Source organism: Ctenocephalides felis, unplaced genomic scaffold (genome assembly GCF_003426905.1).
Source record: "Ctenocephalides felis isolate EL2017-DRISC unplaced genomic scaffold, ASM342690v1 CF-g0.4_SCAFFOLD_01886, whole genome shotgun sequence".
Taxonomy (NCBI): Eukaryota; Metazoa; Arthropoda; class Insecta; order Siphonaptera; family Pulicidae; genus Ctenocephalides; species Ctenocephalides felis.
Genome location: NW_020538040.1, coordinates 13,969,719 through 13,991,084, shown reverse-complemented (window position 1 = coordinate 13,991,084; position 21,366 = coordinate 13,969,719). Strand labels below are relative to the sequence as shown.

Sequence of the window (21,366 nt, the reverse complement as noted above, 5' to 3'; positions counted from 1 at the left end):
GACAAATGACATGTAAACAATGAACATAGATACATCAAGATGTGCTGATATTTGTTAATAATGTATCAGTACATATGAGTGTCCAATCTTCATAAAAAAATAACATTTGTTTATTCTTTTTCAGAACACCATGTGCTAATTGGTCACTTAAGGTTAGGTTTTACATACGTCAAATATTTTATGTAACTTCTCAAATTTGTTGAATAATTTTTGTGATGTGGAAGTTATTAAGATTAATTAAAAATGGAGAATCCCTTGTAAACAATAATGCATTCAGTGAACATCTGTTAACAAATCTAACATCCAATAATTTTATACGTTCCTTCGCCTCCGCAAAGAAAATTTGTTGGAAATGTCAGAAAAGTTGTTCTTACATGAATCAAATGTTTTGTGAACATTGTAAAACATTAAGAGAACCTGATAAAAGTGATAATTATTTTAATATCTTAGATTTAGAAAAGAAATATACAATAGACAGAGAAAGTCTGTCTCAAAAATTTAAAGGTTTACAGAAGTTATTACACCCAGATAAGTTTACAAATAGGTAATATTTATATTTATCTTTTAAACACAGCAACCTATTTTGTTAATTTTTATTATAGATCAGAAAAAGAACAAGAACTATCTCTGGAATGGAGTTCCCAAGTGAACAAAGCTTATGCCACAATGAATCACCCCATAGATCGAGCAGAGTATTTACTTCAAGACGCCGGTGTAAGTCTCTCGGAAGAAAGTGAAACTAAAGATACAGAGTTCTTAATGGAAATGATGGAACGCAACGAAGAGGTAAAGTATTATAAATCAAAATAAAATAAATATTATAAATCAAGTAATGTTTGAACTGTAATTTATATCTTCAGATAGCCGAAATATCTACAGCTAAACAGGCATCAGAATCTTTAAAAAAGATTCAAGCAACTGTTCAAGAATTGGGGCTTAAGTTGGGAACATACATTGAGAGTAAGGATTATGAAAATGCAATAAAAATATTTGCTCGAATGAAATATTTTTATAGTTTGGAAAACAATTTAAGAACAAAAGCTGCTAGTTTAACAGGAACAATTGAATCATAGTTAAGGTAATTAGAAATAAATAAGTGCAATAATTTCAAAGTCATATTTATTTTATTTAGAAATGTAATTATTTCTATTGTGTAAATATATGATAAAATATATAAGGGGTAGAGCGAGGATTAAAAGTCCGCGGGTAAAAAGGTCCGCCACAACTATCCAAAAACAAGTGAAGCTTGTATATGTATACATTAAAATATGTAACATATAGAATACAGTAAGGATTAAAGGTCCATGGGCAAAAAGGCGGCCCATCACCAATATCCAAAAACAAGTAAAGCTAAGTAAAAAAATTTAAAAAAATTGAAAGTAAAGGACAAAAAATGTATAACTAGCCAGCACCTTCATTTTTTCAACATTGCTATTGGGAGATAAATAGCAATGTTAGAAAATGTATAACTAAAGTTTTTTTTTCGTTGTTAGTTTTTTAGTTGTGAGCACTGTTGTTTAGTTTACGAGACTCTAATATAATTTTTAAGCATCTGGGTGTGATAAAAAGCACAAAATCAACTTTTATCCAGACAAAGATGAGAAAACAACAAAATGTAGTAAACAAAAAAGTAACTTAAGTTTAAAAACAATTTTACAAGAGATAAATTAAATAAATACTAACTGTTGAATATTTTTAATAAAATACCGGATCAAGGTTATATACAGTGTTCCTATAAAAAAAATGTGCCCATGAATATTATTTTTTGCTCTGGTTGAATAATGTAGCTTACGGGGTAAAAGGGACAGATGACAAATTTTACAAAAAGAGTGAAGAACACATTTCTGTGATTAGGAATTAACTGAAAATTTTACTGATCATAGTTTGAGTTAGTCTTTTAGACAGTATAATTACTTGAGGTCAAATCGGACTTTTGTGCCCTGCTCTACCCTATGTATGTATGTGTGTATATATATATAGTCCTTAATATGGATGTTTTCGAATTTCTTTGCTCCTAGGGGCTCAAATGCTTCCAAATTGATGAAAGCAAATTCTCAGAAGGTCTTAGCTCTTAATATTAACTTTAAGATAGTCCGTACTCCAACCAAAGTTTCTAATGAAAATAACATGGGTAAAATTCCATTTGTTTTTTAGAATTTTATAACTTAGCGACAAGTGAATCAAAATTTTGAGAACAGCATTGTATTTGCTTATTTTGATCATAAATAAAAAATTAGATATATTTTATAAAATAAGTATTTACTTAGGAAGAAGAACCAAGCAATTTTGGTTGGATTGTGGACTATGCTAGAGTTAATATTAAGAGCTATAACTTTCAGAGATTTTTTTTTTATCAATTTGGAAGCATTTAAGCCTCTGGCAACAGAGAAATTTGAAAACATCCATATTAAGGATCACCCTAATATATATATGTATGAATCATGACTGAATATCTATATAATAGTCTCTGTATATAATGTCTAACTTAATATTTTAATAAACTTCTCAAATTCTAATCTTTGTTTTATTCTGTATCTTTTTCTGTTATTTGGGTTTTAATTTTGCTATATCTCATTTTAAACTTTCAACACTTAATAACTTCAACAATGTTATTAACAATTTTCATAATTTCACTAATAACGTAATGATACTACTACTTCTATATTCTATAAGAATAATACCTACTCCTACTACATATTATTCATAAACTATACTGATTGTTTGAGATTATTTAGTGACGAGCAATTAAAAACTTCCTTTAAACTATGAATAATGATATGCTAATTTTTGTTAAGATAATTTAAAGATATGAATATGATTTACAGTATTTAGGGGAAAACTTGTTTGACTAGTTTAATCTTTCTTGAAAACTTTCCCAATCTAGTGTGACCTGATTTATTTGGGACAGGGCAGAAGTAAAAAAAATAATATTTGTAGATTTTAATATTTTCAGCTATATGTGGATTTAATAATACTTATATGTAAATCTTTTCATTAAATATGTTGTGACTTCTTCTCATGATCTTTTACAAATTGAGTGTTAAAACCATTTTGGAGATTTGAAAACTGATTAAATAATTTTATATTTATTTACAATTAATATATAGAATTTATTTTTAACTTACCAAATCAGTTTGTTCTCGCTTGGATATTGGAAGTGATTTTGTTCTCTTCATATTTCAAATCCCTTTCAATCTTTTGTTACTAAAATTAAAAAAAGTATATATGAGATTCAAAATATGGTTTTTGTCAACGTTTTTGCTAAAATGTCTGATCTGATTTTAAACATTTAAAAGCCATTTGAAGAAATTCAAATTGAGCCAAACCGTTTCTTTATAATTCGCAGTTAAGTGCAAAATGTTTTGTCCAATTTTTCGCCAAAGATCCTGAATTATTTTGAAACTTCAAAAAGCTTTGGCAATGGTGTTGTAATTCATCGTTGAATTTGTTTACTATTTTTATAAATTTTGTGTGATGATTAGAGTTTATAGTCTTGAGGAACATAAAATAATGTGCCTGCAATATAACTGACTAAATCTAAATACCACTTACTACTCGTTAATGAATTTTTTAATGGTATAAATATTATTTGCAGGAATAAAACAAGAATATATAAAAGTAAAAAATGAATAAAACAAACTCACGTAAAATTCCACCGTTTCTTGTTCGCCAGGGCCCAAATTTTGAGATTTAATCTTTTTATAATTTGATTATATTCACGCGAAAAATTTAAAACTTGACCTACTGACCAGGAAACCCGATTCTCAAATAAAACGATTAAGGTTAAACTCTTAATTTCGGATTTTGATAGAAATTCTAATTATCCGCGGATTTTCATTTAGTTATTTTTAATTTAAATGAGTCATCTGCAATATTTATTTAGCCTATTTGATTCATTACCATCGCTGTTTGTTTGAGATAAATTTATACAAAGGCCATTGCAAATGGCAGATAACGTGCAGGTTGAAAAAGATAATTTATTTTGAATGGCAAATATCAAGGACAATAATAAATTAATAAAATAATATTGTTTGGCAATTTAATGGATAATTAAGAATGCATAAGTGATATTGATTAATATAATAACACTTACCTGGGTAATTGAATTATATTATTCTATTCGCCGCTATAATTTTTTCACAACTGAAATTTTTGGAACTTTTATGATCTGAAGATAATTGAAGTCGACAAAAAATTGTTTTAAACGATTAATTGTAATGGAATCCAAACGATCTTTACCAAAAATTAATCAGCCTAATTTCCAACTGATATTTCGAAATGTTTCTGAATTTTCAAAATCAGTTCAGGAATCATCAGAAAATTTTTGCACTGGTCTGCTAATTATAAAGAAATGGCTCAGCCGATCGTCTCGTAACACTAATTATCGCGAGTTATTATTAAGTTTCATACAATGTCTTGTAAGGTATTAATTCCCTTATAAAATAGAAATGTTATGGCAATTCAACTTCGTATGAATTGGTAGTAAAACCTGTCAAAAAGCTATGTATTTGCTGTGCAGTCGGGCGTTTCACACATAAAACATAACCTCCAAAAAGCACAATGGTCAAATAACAATTTTATCATAAGTGCATCTTTTTGATGCCGCATTGATAACACATACGTGAAGTTATGTTTTATGTGTTCACAGCAAATATATAGATTTTTACCAGTTTTTACTATCAATTCATACGAAGATAGAGCCGTAACATAGCGTTGCCATAATATTTATATTTTATGTATACAGCAATTTTAGAAATGACCTAAAATTTTGGAATTAGTGAAAGATAAAATTTTGGTTCAAATACAAATAAACGCAATTCTTTCAATTTTGGTTTCTATTGATTCAGACCGACTTCAGGCGTCGAATATACATAAAACTAGTGGTGTAAGGCATTGTGCCTTCAGGAAAATTGCTGGAACTTCCCTTACTTACATTAATAAAATATTCGAGTAATATTAAATGTTTTCAAATAGATTATAATAATTATTTGAAGTATTATATATAAGTGATGTTTAGGACTTTAGCTAGAATAAAAATTAAAAACCGAATAATTTTTTGATATTCACAAAAAAATTTTTTTTTGAAAATGAAAAAAAAAAAATAAAAATTGTTTTCCCAAAAGCAATCGTTTCGTCAACACAAGCAGAAAGATTTGTGAATCATTCAAATCGGATGCTTATTTCTCTGAAAAACTGCCATTTTTGGCACATTTAGCTTCCTATTTCCGAAACGACTAGATCTGCCTTCACCAAAAACTAATCAGCACATCTCCCTATTAATAGGAATCGAATGACGAAATGATGAACGAAAAACGTGGACGAAAAAATGCGGACACACAAAACACACACACACATTCATTTTTTCTGAAGTATGCCAAAATGTTCAGAAATCTCTGAAACGTGAAGATATGCAAATTTTTTTATTTTTGATTATCGGCCCAGTACTATAACTTTATCATTAACTTCTCGAAGAAAGTTTATAGCAAATAAAGTTTATTAAAATAATTCAAATTATTAATTTTATGTATGTTCGACGATTCAAGTCGATCTGAATCAATATAAACCAAAATTGAAAAAAGTATGTGTGTATTTGTATTTAAACCAAAATTTGATCTTTCACTAATTCCAAAATTTTAGAAACCATTTTTCCGATAAAATAGGAATATTATGGCAACGTTATGTTACAGTCCTATTTTCGTAAGAATTGGTAGTAAAAACTGTCTAAAACCTACGTATTTGCTGTGCAAACAAGCATTTCACACATGAAACCTAACTTCACGTATGTGTTATCAATGTCGCATCAAAAAGATGCACTTATGATAAAATTTATTATTTGTATAGTATGCGTTTTGGAGGTTTGGTTTTATGTGTGAAAAGCCTGATCCCACAGCGAATACATAGCTTTTTGACAGATTTTACTACCGATTCATACAAAAATAGAGACAAATATAATTACTATTTTATTGCAGAATTGACCCCTTAAAAGCCATTCTATGAAACTTAATAACGATTGCTTTTGGGGAAAAAAATTGATTTGATTTGATTGATTGATTGATTAAGTTTTGTTTATTCATTTTTTTGTAAACATATATAAGTTACAGTATTTATAATAATCTATTTGAAAACATTTAAAAAATTCTCGAATATTTCATTACGTTACGGGAAGTTCCAGCAACTTGCCTAAGGCACGATGTCATACACCACTAGTTTTATTTATATTACTAAGCAAGTGTTTTACATATCAATTTATTTAATACGGGTTTAAAAAAAAAGAATCTAGCCCTGTATTATTTTTAGCGGTTCAAATTAATAATCATGAGATAATCTTCTTGTTATCCGTTTGTTTTTATAATAGGCAAAAGTCAGATTAATTTAAAATTTATATAATTTTATGTTTTTGACGATAACAACCTGCACGATAATTTTGAATCGCTTTTGAGTATAAAACGAGGATTTCGAGGTCTATCAAATCACATTTGTTCTGTCGTTTCAGTCGGAATATATATTTATATATATACGGGTTGATTGTATGTAAATGCAATTGCATTCGGTTTTAATTTGCATTTTGTAATTAAAAATTGTGAAAATCATAACGTACTATATAATAAATTTTTCAAATTATTTTTTGTGCAAAAATGAATATGTTACCGTTAACTTTGGCGGTTGCTTTTTTGGCAGTAGTTGTGAATTGTCGTATCATAAAACACTTTGATACGGAAGAATTAAATAATAATCAATTACCTAGTGGTAAAGACGATTTGACCATTGATTTATCTCGTTATGGTAACAAATTGTATGGTTTGCCATCTGAACAAGCAGGTATGTTAATAATCAATTAATAATAAATTTGCTATTAACAAGTCAATGAAAATCATTCGTTGGGAAAAGTTTCTAACTTTGCAGTAATAAATTCGTATTGAATATAATTAACTTCTCGTAAGGTACGTTATAGCAATCGCAAAAAATCGAAAATAGTTTTTGTGCATATCTTTACGTTTCAAGACATTCTGAACATTTTCGTTCAGTTTGGAACAGTGTGTGTTGTAGTCTAGTCATTATAGTAAGTTCACCTCGGAATTCGAGATACTCAGCTGTAAGTCTATAAGTACTTGTATATTGACCCCCTAAAGTTGTCTCAAAACTACATATGATAGGGTGTCAATACCATATGTAGATTTTGAGACAACTTTAGAGTGTCAATATACAAGTATTTACAGGCTTATAGCTGGCTATCTCGAATTCTGAGATTCTTACCTAATTTAAGCTTAAATGACTGGACTATTGTTTGTATTTATGTATCTCTTGATACAAATTTTTGTCGACGATTTCGAGAGCATGGAGCAACCGATTTGAATGATTCGTTTCCTACTGGTGATGCGGGAAAAAGTGCGAAAAGGGAAATTCAGTTTTTGAGAGAACTATGTGTTTCGTACCAAGATTTATAATTTTTAAAATTCACTTTTATAATTCAAGGAAATGTCTTCGATATCTTCAACAGCATGTCTTGTCTTGTCTTAAGGCACGATGCCATACATCACTAAATTTTTTTTAATCACCCATAATTTTTCACCGTCTATTATAATTTTGGTTTTATATGAACATATATTAGGCCAATATTAGATAAATAAGTTGGTGACTAAATTGGCACAATATATTTCGATCAACCTGATAAACGTTAGAAAACCCAACCTAAGTCTACAATGATTTTTAATGTGAAAAATGTAAAAAATATTTTATTTATTATTTGCCCTTTCCACTCAGATGCCGCCGCTCTGGCGGCAAAATACATATAAATCTTGCAATTCGTGAGTGGAAAGGGATAACTTCCCGTAGGGTAACTTATAGTAATGGGCCAAAAATCGAAAATAATTTTTTTTTGCATATTTATACGTTTCAGGGGTTTCTGAGCATTTTGGCATATTTCATTGTCAGAAAAAATGGATGTGTGTGTGTATGTGTGGAGACAATTTTTCGTCGACGATTTCGGGCTTATGGATTTGAAAAATTCAAAAAGCAATCGATTCCAATTGATAGGGACATGTGCCTTTTTGGCAAAGGCAGGTTGCGTCGTTACGGAGATACAGAGCAAAGAGTGTAAAAAATAGAAACCGAGTTTTTGAGGGGTTGGAGTATCCGATTTGAATGAATCAAAAAACATTCTGCTTGTGTTGACAAAACGATTGTTTCTGGATTTTTTTTAATTTCATTTTTTTTAACTTTTTGTATATCGAAAATAATTCAGATTTTAATTCTGACATAAGTTCTAATATACTTTAAACAAATATTTTCAATTTTGCAATTCAGTTTATATAATTCTTATAAATATTAGAATAATCTGTTTGAAAACATTTGGGGATTATCCTCGAACATTTTGTTACGGTACGGGAAGTTCCAGCAATTTGCCTTAAGGCACGATGCCATACACACCACTAGTTATTTTTTGTATTCAATAATATATTTACAACTTTCCTACATGGACATTTAGTAATTTTTTTGGCACTGTAAGTAAAATATTTCTTCTAATATCGAATTATTTAAAAAACAGCAACTTAAAAAGATATATTTCAAATTTGTTGTTAATATTTATTTAGGAGAAGCACTAGCTGCATGGACTCCAGATAGTTTGGTAAATCCTGAAGAATTAGGACCTTACCTAGAAGGAGATATGTTGATACCAAGACCAGCTGGTCGAAATGGAATCAGGGCAAAATCAGCGAGATGGCCAAATGGCGTTATTCCTTTTGAAATCAAGGGAAACTTTAGTAAGTTACAGAATATATATTATCTCAAATAAATATTTAGGTTTTGTTCAGAGAAAGAATTCCACTAAATAAAAAACCACGTAACGTCTACGAAATTTGGTTGAAACATTGATACTTTGTACGAAACATCTACGTAATAAATGTAACATAAGTGATTTTTTTGAAAAATTTTAATTTTTTTTTAGATGCTCATGAAATGGACTTGATAGAACGTGCTTTGAATGATTACAAGACCAAAACATGTATTAAATTTGTTCCACGTATGGGAGAACCAGATTACATTTCCATCAGATCAGGTAAGTGAATATAGATAATAAATTTGTATGTTGATCAATTTTTTTTTACAAATTGGTGAATAAGCCATTGATTTTGCTATTTAGTTTATAATTATTGTCCTTGCTGGGGCATTTAATTACATACATTATTATTTTCATTTTATATCCTATACTACCAAACTTTACATATGCATTCAGAATTTATCATATATTATTATCCTAAAGTTTCCAAACAAGTTTGTTTTTACCCCAGTCCTGACAAAATGCCTTTTACACCTAGTTTGATTTAATTTTCATTTATTATTTTAGATGGCAGCGGTTGTTGGAGCAGCGTTGGTCGCATTGGAGGCGAGCAAGTAGTGAATTTGCAGTCTCCTGGTTGTACCACCAAAAAAGGCACCGTCATCCACGAATTGATGCACGCCGTCGGATTCACACACGAACAGAACCGAGCCGAGAGAGATAACTATGTTTCTATCAGATGGTCCAATATCAGATCAGGTAATAATATTTACTGAATTATTTACCTAAAAGATGAAAATGATGTTCAGCACCATCGACCGCTGGTGGTCCTTGGACATTGTTTAAGATCTAATATTTTCAAAAATGTTGTTACTCAATAATAGATATGAATTAAATATTTTTTCGTACCTGTTATTAATTTGTATTCTTTTTCAGGAGTTGAATCAAATTTTGAAAAAGTAGAGGCCTCCGAATATTATGGTTTTGGAGTTCCATATGATTACAGAAGCGTCATGCATTATTCAGCAAATGCTTTTTCAGTAAATGGACAGCCCACTATTGTAGCAAAGGTAGGTGTCTGTTTCAAATTTGGTCATTGCATGTTTGCATGTTATGTAATTTTTTTTTAAAATAATGATTTACCGTTGTTCATCGATCATACCATTCATATCATGTACTACATTTCCCGAAGAAAATGGAAGTTAGCTTTTCTCAAAAACGACTGGACCGATTTCAATAATTTTATTGCCATTAAAAGTGAATTTTTTTTCGCCCACTTTTCTTTAGCCCATAATTTTAAATCGATTATGAAACTTCAAATAAATGTTTGAAATATATTGCTTGGGAATCGCGTTGAGATTAGTTTTTGGTAATGGTCGGCCGGGCCGTATTTTTGTAAATAAACATTGAAACTTTTTTTTGACGATTTTTATAAAACTTTGTACAACGAAAGATTTTGTGGTCTAAAATAATATACTAAAATATTATAGGCCTATGAAAAGCAGCTGAATTCTAAAAATTCATCAAAGTTTAAAATTTTGTCATGCGCTTAAGCGATTCCAATCAGAATCTATGCCGAAGTATTCGACGTTCTACCACGTTCTTTGGAGATAGCTACTGATTACAGTTACCGTCGAAACCTACACCTAGTTTTATACCAAATTATTGATTAACTATCGGTAATAAGCACATGGATTATTTTTATTACTACTATCTTTGTAGGATTTTCGACGTCTTATGGATTTTGTTTCTTCTAAATTTTTGCACATTTAATAATTTTATATGCTGATAAAATGTTTTTGACAATAGTATATTTATATTATATATTATATATTATATATGTTTTTTTGGTCCAAATTCATCGAATTTGTGTTGTCTTGTCGCTAATTCATTATTACATGACGCCAGCGTTTTCCAACCTTTTTGTACCGCGTCCCCGCTGTTTCTAAAAAAAATGTTGCGCTCTCCTTAATTTTTTATAACTTTCTATTTTCATAAATTTTTGCAAATCCAATGAAGGATACGATACCTACGGGTAAAAAACCCATGTTATAAAATGCAATGTACATACTTACTTTTATTGAAATATATATGTTTTTGACTTGATTTGACTTTCATAAATACTCAACTGATATTATAATTTAATACGCAATATTGTGTGAAAATATACATACAAAATAATTATTTATTTATTAATTTTTTATATAATTTCAACATATTTAATTTATTTTTAAAAATAGTAGTTTGGAAACAGCTATACTCTCCCCTTATAACAGCGCTCCACAGGTTGGAAACCAGTGCATTACATACTATATCCGTCATTTATCAAAAGATTTTTTACTATCACAAAACATCATTTACATCTCATTGAAATTCATTTACCATTTCATTCTTCACTTTAAATTCATAAAATTTGAAACTTCAATCAATCTATTAATTTTTTTCAATCTATTACCCAATATTATTTTCATCTCATTGATAATCATTTATCTTGCATTCGCCATTTAGCTTTAATTTTCATAAATTTCTATTCTTATTATAATTAAAAAAAATCCTTCTAGAATTCCCAAGACAACTCGAAAATGGGACAACGCGAAGGATTTAGCTCTGGCGATATCAGAAAAATTCGTCAAATGTACAATTGCAGGAACCTATGACAATTAATTGGAGGTTTCTTCGGCTTCGAAGATACTGAATGATTTACTCAAAAATTGACCATGAATTTGATAATATTTAATAATTAATTGGCACCATTTGTAATACCAAGACGTCCAATCACTGGATTGGCATTAGATTTAGATCTTGTTTGAGCACTGCCAAAAATTTGCTGATGTTCCTTAATGGAACATTTTTATATGGATAAGTTTTATAAGGACACGGAATATTTATTAGTGTGTTATACTATATATATACTTAAAAATACGTACACATATATCCGATTTTGAAACTTCAAGATCCTTAGAAGGATATCCAATCCAATTTTTTTTTTTAGAAAAGGCGCTAAATAACCTTCTTTACAGTATTAAATGCTAATACTCAAAGTAATTGCAAAAATACGCATTTTAAACCACCTTTTGTCATTATAATGACTCAATTATTTTTAAGCTATTTATATTAGTTTATATTATTTATTATTTATTATTACGATTAGTATTATGGGTTATGGTTTATTTATGTTTTATTTTAAATACATTATTTATTTTCTGCCTAATATATAGACTTTTACTACCTTCCAAAATTTTGTTTTGACAGAAAATACGACTTGCTAATTTTGTTATTCCGACGTTTCAAATCATTCTGAACCAAAACTGGAAAAAGCAATTGTGTATGTGTATGTGAGCCGAAATTTGACATATCATATCATTGATATTTTTTCGAAAACGGTTGAACCGATATCAAAAATTTAATAGCCATTCGCTGATTAGGACTCACGTGGATTAGTTTTGCAATATAATCTACCGAGTCTATTCTTTAGGATTAGTAAAAGATAATTAACTTCCCGAAGGAGAAGTTTTCATAAAAAAATCCGAATTGCTAATTTTATATTTTCTCGACGTTTCAAGCCATTCTGAATCGAATGAGACCAAATTTGGAAAAAGTATGTGTGTGTGTGTGCGTGTATGTGAACTGATTTTTTGCCGTAAATCGACGTTTTCTCGAAAACGGCTGGACCGATTTCAAAAATTTAAAAGCCACTTGATGTATCTCGATCAGGACTATTGTTTGTCAATTTTGTGCGACGATCGGCCAAGCGATTCTTTATAAATTTCTTTAAAAACCGTTTCTTTATAAATCGCAGAAAAGTGAAAAAAATTTCGTCTACGTTTTAGCCCGCAATTCTGAATCGATTTTGAAAATTCAAAAACCGTTCGAAAGATATTGTTTGGGAATCGTGCTGATTAGTTTTTGGTAGAGATTGGCCGGGCCGTTTTCTTGTAATAGTTTTTTTTTTTTAAAAAAAATCGACGATTTTTATGATTATTTTTTTGACGGTAGATACCATAGGCTTCTAGATCATACTAAAATATTACGGTCCTACGACAACTGGTTTAGCTTTAAAAATTCTTTTTGGCATTTGTCAAAATTAGAACTTTCATCGACGTTTGCTCAAAAACGCCTGAACAGTTTTCAGATATTTGAAAAGCATTTGATGTATCTCGATGAGGATTATCGTTTCTCAGTTTTGTGCGACGATCGACCGAGCCGTTTCTTTGTAATTTGGAAATAAGTGTTAAACCTTTCGTCCACATTCAAGCTCATACTACCGAACCGATTTTAAAAAATCAAAAACTGTTCGAAAGATATTAGTTGGGAATGATACTGATTAGTTTTAGGTGAAAATCTACCGAGCCGTTTTCTTGTAATTAAAAAAAATTAGGCCGATTTTTATGGAACTTTTTTTTTGCGATATATATCATGGTCTTATAGAACTTAATGAATTATTATAGTCTTACGACAAGTAGTTTAATTTTAAAAATTCATCAAAGTTTGAGTAGTTTTTTTTTATGTTTGTTAAAAATAAAATTAGATGATTTAGTTGGTATAATGATAGTCTACTTAATCTTGAACATAGTGAACCATTAAAGTCCTACGGAAACTGGTTCATTTATAATTATTCATTAATTAAAATGATTGATTTTTGAAAATTTGCTTTTAGAAAATACTCCGAGTTAACGTGTTCGTTCGTTCGTTTGGAATGATGTGTAATAAATCCATTCGGAATACTTATAATCACTCATAAATTATTTACACATATCGGGAAGTTCATGTAACTTGCCTCAAGGCTAAATACCAAACCAACTAGTTTTTTTAAGGAAAAGTGTAGAACCCTTTGTCAATGTTTTTGCAAAAAAATGAATTAATTTTGAAAGTTTAAAATTCTTTGAAAAGATATCCAATATTTAATTAACTTCCCGTAGGGCAAGTTATAGTAATCGCAAAAAAATCGAAAATGAAAATTTTTGCATTTCTCGGCGTTTCAAAGGTTTCTGAATATTTTGGCATACCTTAGAAAAAATGGATGTATGTGTGTGTGTGTGTTTGTGTGTGTGTGTGCGTGTGTGTATGTATGTGCGGATACAAATTTTCGTCGACGATTTCGGGAACACCGATCAACCGATTTGAATAATTCAAAAAACATTCGATTCGTATTGATAAGGAGACGTGCTGATTAGTTTTTGGCGAAGTCAGGTCTAGCCGTTCCGAAGATACGGGGCAAAAAGTGCCGAAAACGGTAACTCAGTTTTTAAGAGAACGGAGTGTCCGATTTTAATAATTCAAAAAATATTTTACTTGTATTGACAAGGTAAAAAATCGATCAAATTTTCATAAAGGCAGGTTTAGCGGTTTCGCAGATCTAATGAAAAAAGTAAAAAAAAATGCCATTTGGCGATCAAAAATGATCATTAGACATATGCACATCAAATTATCAGATATTTTATAGAGATTTTAACAATAAGTATAATTTTGGTTTACATTCCTATGGGTTCCGTACCAATGTTTACGCGTTAGGCGTCGACGCGGCGCTTACGCAGTTTGATATTTCGTCTTTATGCAGTTAAAGCAGTACAATTGCTTTGAAAAAAAGTTTAGATCTTTTAAAATATGTCAAAATAAAGAAAAAAATTATTTTCAAAAAAAAAAAAAATTAAAAAAAAAACTTTTTTTTTTCAAAAAAAAGTAATTTTTTGTCTAATTGTTTGTCAAAAATCTTATTTTTTCGAAGTAAATTTTTTTCAAAAACGTTAATCGTTTTTAAAAAAATAATAATTTTTGGTACGGGAAGTTCCAGCAATTTGCCTTAAGGCACGATGCCTTAATTACCTTAAGACAGAATTCCACTTACAGCTAGTTTTTAAACAAGATTGAAGTGAGAGGAAAATGTAGATGTTTTGACATGTTTGAATTCAGTGAAAAACCATGGACTATAGTCTCTGATTTTTTAACAAGATTGAAGAGAGTAAAAAATGTGGATGTTTTGAATTGAGTGAAAAATTATGGACTATGATGTTTATGATTAAGACTGTCTTTGATTTTCTAACAATATTGAATTGAGTGAAAAATGTAGTTATAAATCCTCTGATAAGTTTTTGGTAAAGATCGGTCGGGTTGTTTCTTCGTAATTGAACGTTATTTTTTGTTTGCTTTTTTAATGAATCCTAAAATATTATAGTTCTACGGATGGTGGATGAATTATAAAAGTTAATTAAAGTTTAGCATAATGGGACGCACTTTTTAGGACATACATCAAGCGTCTGTTTGTGCTTTATAATTAGTACATTTACAGAAATTATAAGTTTGGTTGAAATATATCAAATGGAAATTGTATTGATTATATTTAGACTAAACGCAAACTTTATTTGCAAAACTAGTGGGGTGTGTGGCATCGTGCCTTAGGGCATATTGCTGGAACTTCCCTTACCGCAACGAAATGTTCGAGGAATACTGAATGTTTTCAAATAGATTATTATAAATATTGTAAATAACATTGTCTAATATTTATAAGAATTATATAAACTGAATTGCAAAGTTGAAATTATTTGTTTGAAGCATATTAGAACTATAGTCAGAATTAAAAATAAAATCTGAATTATTTGTAAAATCTAAATTGAAACAAATTTTTTTTTCCAGAATCAATTATTTTGTTAAGTCAAGCATAAAGTTCTTCGAATCATTCAAATCGGACGCTTAGTTCTCTCAAAAACTGCAATTTTTTGTACATTTAGCTCCGTATCTTCGAAATAGCTGGACCTGCCTTTGCAAAAAAACTAATAACCACTTCTACCAATCATTACTAATTGAATGTTTTTTAGATCATTCAAATCGGATGCTCGGTTCTCTCAAAAACTCGATCTCTATTTTTTGCTTTCTTTGCTCTTTATCTCCGTAACTGCTGGACCTGCCTTTGCCAAAAACTAATCAGCACATCTCCTTATCAATAGGAATCGAATGTTTTTTGAACCATTCAATTCGGTTGATCCGTACGCCCGACAACATGGACGAAAAATGGTATCCATACATACATACCCACTCACACACACACACACATCCTTTTTTCTGAGGTATGCCAAAATGTTCAGAAACCTTCAAAACGTCGAGAAATGTAAAAATTTTCAATTTCGATTTTCGGCCCATTACAATAACTTACCCTACTGGAAGTTAATAAACAGTTGAAAATTTTGACTAAAATGCTAAATCTAAATTCTCAAGTCGATTAGTGACAAGTATCAGGAACTTGATGCAACTTACCTTTAGGCAAAATGCCACATTCCGGAGCAAAGAGTGCAGAAAATAGAAATCGAAACAGAGCATCCGATTTGTATGATCCAAAAAACATTCAATTTGTAATGGTGGGGAGAAGTTGTGATTAGTTTTCGGCAAATACAGATGCAGCAGTTTCGGAGATACCGAGCTAAATGTTCAGAAAATGGATTCAAAAAGCCTTCTGCTTGTGTTGACGAAACGATTTTTTTGGGGATTTTTTTTATTTCAATTTTTTTTTTTAATTTTCAAATAAATTTTTTTATTTGAATATTGAAAATATTTCTGATTTCAAAAATTCGGTACGGAAAGTTTCAGCAATTTGCCTCAAGGCACGATGCCATGCTCCACTAGTTATCTATATTTTCAAAAATTGATATCACTACTGCATGTTATCAGGTTATCCAGAGCGGGGTTCGAACTCGCAACCCCGTCCACACAAAACAGTGCGCTTAACCATGCAAATAATAGACTTAATCAACAAGAAATCATTATATTAACCCTTTCCACTCGCGAATTGTGAGATTAATATGAATTTTGCCGCCGAAGCGGCGGCATCCGGGTGAAGAGGGTTAATTTATGAATGATCAATAAGTATACCAAGTTGCTGTATGGCATTATGATACGAAAAAATATTGCAGATTATTCACTTTTGAATAAAATTTACTTTTAAAAAATGGTCATACATTATTGAAGAAAAATGAACACCCGCCTAATACACACGTGGTGTATTTTTTAAAAGTGCGTCCCAATATTCCAAACGTTTTAAACAATTTGTTAAAATTAAACGAAATGTAGCAGGCCTATAATATTTTAGAATTATAATATATAAAGATGTTTGTTAAAAACCACACACTCTCAATACAAAAAGCTTTTTTTCTTATATGATAACTTATTATATAAAATATATTTTATAAACTTTTATAAATTTTTGTTCATAAAAAAACTATTAGTACGTATTTATGATACTTATGTATGAAAGCTAGAACAATTAAATGTTTGAGATTATAAATAAACAAAATTTTGTACTTTATATTTTAAAATTAATATTTAACTAATAATAAACACTTTTTTAGTAATCAAAACAACACAATTAGATTAACTATATAACTCGAAATTTTTATTAAGCAAAGTAATTATGCTTATAATTAGTATTGAAAATACTATAAAGATAATTAACATTTCATTATTAATATAAGAGGATTCTAAAATTTGCTGTCAGATTCTGAACACAAGAATTTTGACGTTGTTCTAATGTTAAATAAATTAATTTATACGGCATTCACATCTGTCGTTTCAATCCTAGTGATTGGCCTAGCAGGCTTCACAGTCAAAATATGCGGTTGACATGAGGTGGTTCCTTCTTCACCACCTCCAACTTTCATACCAGAAAGGGATTCAATAATGGCGTCCACTCCAAGGGAGTTGACACCTGCAGGCTTCATCGCGAAGTGCAGGTAGCAAAAACCTTTCACTCCCCTCCAGGTGATGTCAAAAGGCTTGACACCCCTTTCTGCCAAAGCAGACTTAATGTCACGCACTCTATCCGTCTTCGCGATGTTGCCCACCTTCACGCTAAATTCGATCTGGGGCTTTGTTCTACGCGTGCGCCTCTTTCGCAAATTATTGCGTCTGGATTGGCCATTCTCATTAGATACGTTCAATACGTCCAATACGTCGTTCTCCTCCTTCTCAGAAACACGTCGTCGTCTCAATCTACGGCCATTTCGTCTATGCTCTGATGCATCACCATCACCCTCATTCAGCTCGGATTCGCTATTCTTTGCTGACTTACGGGGCCTCCTTCTCTGTTGAGGTTTATTAGGGACTCTCACTTTCTCCACGCTTTCATTGTCAGTGTCTACCTCTCTTAACACGATCTGCTTTCCAGCGCTAAGATAAAAAATAATATGTAAACTAATAATTAGTAATTAACTAAAGTAATTAACTAAAGTAATAATAATATGTAAGATAAGAAATAATGATGTAAACTAATTATATATAAACACATGTATTCTAGCAAGCATTCATACATTAATTTTAAATACACTATTAAATACTTACGCTTCTTCCTCTTCTTTGATTTTTTTCAAGACATTTACAGTGTTTAAACGCCTTTCGGAGATCAAATTCCACATTATGTGAGTTGGCCGTGGTGGTCGTCCCGAGACCATGATTGTCTCAGTAGGTGTTATTATAATGTCAACTGGCACATCGTGAGCACCAAATAATGTGCTGGGCATATCGTCCTTCACCTGGCAGTCATGCACCAACGTGATAATAAGAGCATTCTGGTTTAGGGCTTTGGCATGCTGCACAATGGCAAATTCAAGATCTGTGTATCCGCGACCCTTACCAATTCGCAAGCCATTGCGAGACACTGCCACCGATCCAATGATCAGTAAGTCAATGTTGATGTCAGAGTTTAAATCAACAGTTGGAGCTTCATTTAATCCTTTACGAGTAATTGCACGGCGGACATGGTACTTGGAGTTGTTTTCAGGCATTACAATTTTGGTTAGTAACCCAGATTGTAGTCGAGGGACAGGGACTACTAATTGCTTACCTTCCTCCAATGCCAGTATTCTAACACATTCCATTGGCTTATCTGGATTTACTAAAACGGTCTTTGCTTGTTTGAAAACATCGAGTTCACTTAATCTCTGCGCGGCATCAAAGGCTCCCTTGTAGTTTGGGGTCCTATTAAAAACTGGACGTGGGAACAGTGAAAGCCGGTTCTCATCCAAGTATTTCCAGACACCTCTACGGATTACTTGCTTCGTCACCCCAGCTTCAGCTTCCTTTGCTTCCTCTGTAAAATCCATTCTAGATTTGTCCATTCTAATAATCGTCAAATTTCAATCAAGAAAAACTATCGCAAAAATTCGATTGCGTTTACAAAAACAACTCGACGAGATTTGATTTTATTTTGTTTGACGAAAAAGTCATCACTACTAGACTAGCATTTTTTTAATAAAAAAAAAAACAAATGCTTTCAAAATTCTAAATTGATAAATGACTTGTTTTTGAAGTTATATGTCTAATTTGACTTGCAAAATGTTGCATTAAATGTCCGAAATATAATCGTTCGAAATATAATCGTCGTTTGAAACGGCCATTTAAACCAAGACCGAGAGTATTGTTTATTGAAGTAAAACTTATAATGCGACTTCCAACAAAGTTTAATTAAACTGATAAATGAATTGATACTTTTATAGTTGTAATTATAATTTGATTTGCAAATGGTTAAGTTAAATTTTTGACATATAATATATGAAATTTATCATTTAACCCAGTGGTTTCCAACCTTGTTTGCACGGCGCCCCCGCTATCTGATATCAAATTATCAGATATTTTATAGAGATTTTAACAATAAGTATAAATTTTGTTTACATTCCTATGGGTTCCGTACCAATGTTTATCCGTTAGACAGCGACGCGGCGCTACGCGCTTCACATTTTGTCTCTATGCAGTTAAAGCAGTACGATTGCTTTGAAAAAAAAAGTTCAGATCTTCCAAAATATGTCAAAATAAAGAAAACTTTTTTATTCAAATTTTTTTTTTTTTATTTATTTTTTTTTAAATTTTTTTTCAAAAAAGTAATTTTTTGTCCAATTTATAGTTTCTCAAAAATCTTATTTTTTCGAAGTAATTTTTTTTCAAAAATGTTTTTAAAAAAATAATAATTTTTGGTACGGGAAGTTCCAGCAATTTGCCTTAAGGCACGATGCCTTAATTGCCTTAAGACAGAATTCCACTTACAGCTAGTTTTGTAATTAAATCACTTCTGATATTTTGAGAAATGTTTTCTGACCAGTGATTCCCAAAGTGGTCTGTATTTGACCCCCAGGGGTATGAAAACTTTCAGCGGGTCCATGTCAGCGAAAAAAAATTCGGGGTAGTGGATCACAATAGAAAGTGTTAATATCCATTTACTATCTTTAATAAAAAGTCATATAAAATATTTATAAATAGAACTAAAAAGTAAATAAAAATATTGTTCTGTTTTTATAAAAATGTGTAAGTTGTGTCATAAGTAGGCATTCGATTTGTGGTCGCAATATGGTTGAGAGCTTGTAAAGACCCAATTTGCCGACTATTATTAGCAATATTTGATTTGGCAATATTATTTGAGCTTTTTGAGACTGTCATAGTATTTCTGGATAATGAAGATAGAAAACGATTTAATAGTTGTAAAATATAGTGACTTCGTAACCAGGCCCGTGCCTGGCCAGCGTGCAGTGCAGTGCGTGCACGAGAGGCGGCCAAATAAAACTAGCTGTAAGTGGAATTCTGTCTTAAAGCAATTAAGGCATCGTGCCTTAAAGCAAATTGCTGGAACTTCCTGTACCAAAAATTATTATTTTTTTAAAAACGATTAACATTTTTGAAAAAAATTTACTTAAAAAAAATAAGATTTTTGATAAACTATAAATTGGGCAAAAAATAACTTTTTTGAAAAAAAAATGTTTTCTTTATTTTGACATATTTTGGAAGATCTGAACTTTTTTTCAAAGCAATCGTACTGCTTTAACTGCATGGAGACAAAATATAAAGCGCGTAAGCGTCGCGTCGCTGTCTAACGGATAAACATTGGTACGGAACCCATAGGAATGTAAACAAAATTTATACTTATTGTTAAAATCTCTATAAAATATCTGATAATTTGATGTGCATATGTCTAATGATCATTTTTGACCGCCAAATGGCATATTTTTTTACTTTTTTTGTTAGATCTCCGAAACCGCTAGACCTGCCTTATGAAAATTTGATCAATTCTTTATTTTATCAATACAAGTAAAATGTTTTTTGAATTATTAAAATCGGACGCTCCGTTCTCTTAAAAACTAGACCTGCCACCGCCAAAAACTAATCAGCACGTTTCCTTATCAATACGAATCGAATGTTTTTTGAATTATTCAAATTGCTTCATCCGTGTTCCCGAAATCGTCGACGAAAATTTGTATCCGCACACACATACATACACACACACAAAAATCCATTTTTTCTTCTATATAAACGAATCGAATGTTTTTTGAATTATTCAAATCGCTTCATCCGTGTTCCCGAAATCGTCGACGAAAATTTGTATCCGCACACACACACATACACACACACATACATCCATTTTTTCTAATGTATGCCAAAATATTCAGAAACCTCTGAAACGTAAAGATATATAAAAATTTTTATTTTCGATTTTTTTGCGATTACTATAACTTACCCTACGGAAAGTTAAAAATTTTCAATTTCGATTTGCGGCCCATTACAATAACTTACCCTACGGGAAGTTAATAAACAGTTGAAAATTTTGACTAAAATGCTAA

The 21,366-nt window shown here is 30.6% G+C and overlaps 2 protein-coding genes across 3 annotated transcripts; one reads left to right on the top strand and one right to left on the bottom strand.

Annotated features, from left to right (window-relative positions):
- Positions 1 to 270: 270 nt before the first annotated feature.
- LOC113377452 (zinc metalloproteinase nas-4-like) lies at positions 271 to 11,774 on the top strand. Of its 2 annotated transcripts, XM_026617779.1 has the most exons (6): positions 941 to 1,078; positions 8,592 to 8,762; positions 8,948 to 9,058; positions 9,347 to 9,538; positions 9,716 to 9,849; positions 11,341 to 11,774. In XM_026617779.1, exons 2-6 carry the CDS (start codon positions 8,666 to 8,668, stop codon positions 11,434 to 11,436), a joined length of 630 nt encoding a protein of 209 aa, XP_026473564.1. In that variant the 5' UTR covers positions 941 to 1,078; positions 8,592 to 8,665; the 3' UTR covers positions 11,437 to 11,774. The 2 variants fall into 2 exon arrangements, with proteins under 2 accessions (XP_026473565.1, XP_026473564.1); XM_026617780.1 differs by lacking the exons at positions 8,948 to 9,058; positions 9,347 to 9,538; positions 9,716 to 9,849; positions 11,341 to 11,774 and adding exons at positions 271 to 544; positions 603 to 786 and having other exon boundaries at positions 861 to 1,078; positions 8,592 to 8,727.
- Positions 11,775 to 17,310: 5,536 nt separating this feature from the next.
- Positions 17,311 to 18,879, bottom strand: LOC113374672 (methenyltetrahydrofolate synthase domain-containing protein-like). The gene is made up of 2 exons (XM_026614648.1): positions 18,104 to 18,879; positions 17,311 to 17,932 (listed from the first exon to the last, which is right to left on the bottom strand). Exons 1-2 carry the CDS (start codon positions 18,877 to 18,879, stop codon positions 17,311 to 17,313), a joined length of 1,398 nt encoding a protein of 465 aa, XP_026470433.1.
- Positions 18,880 to 21,366: the final 2,487 nt, after the last annotated feature.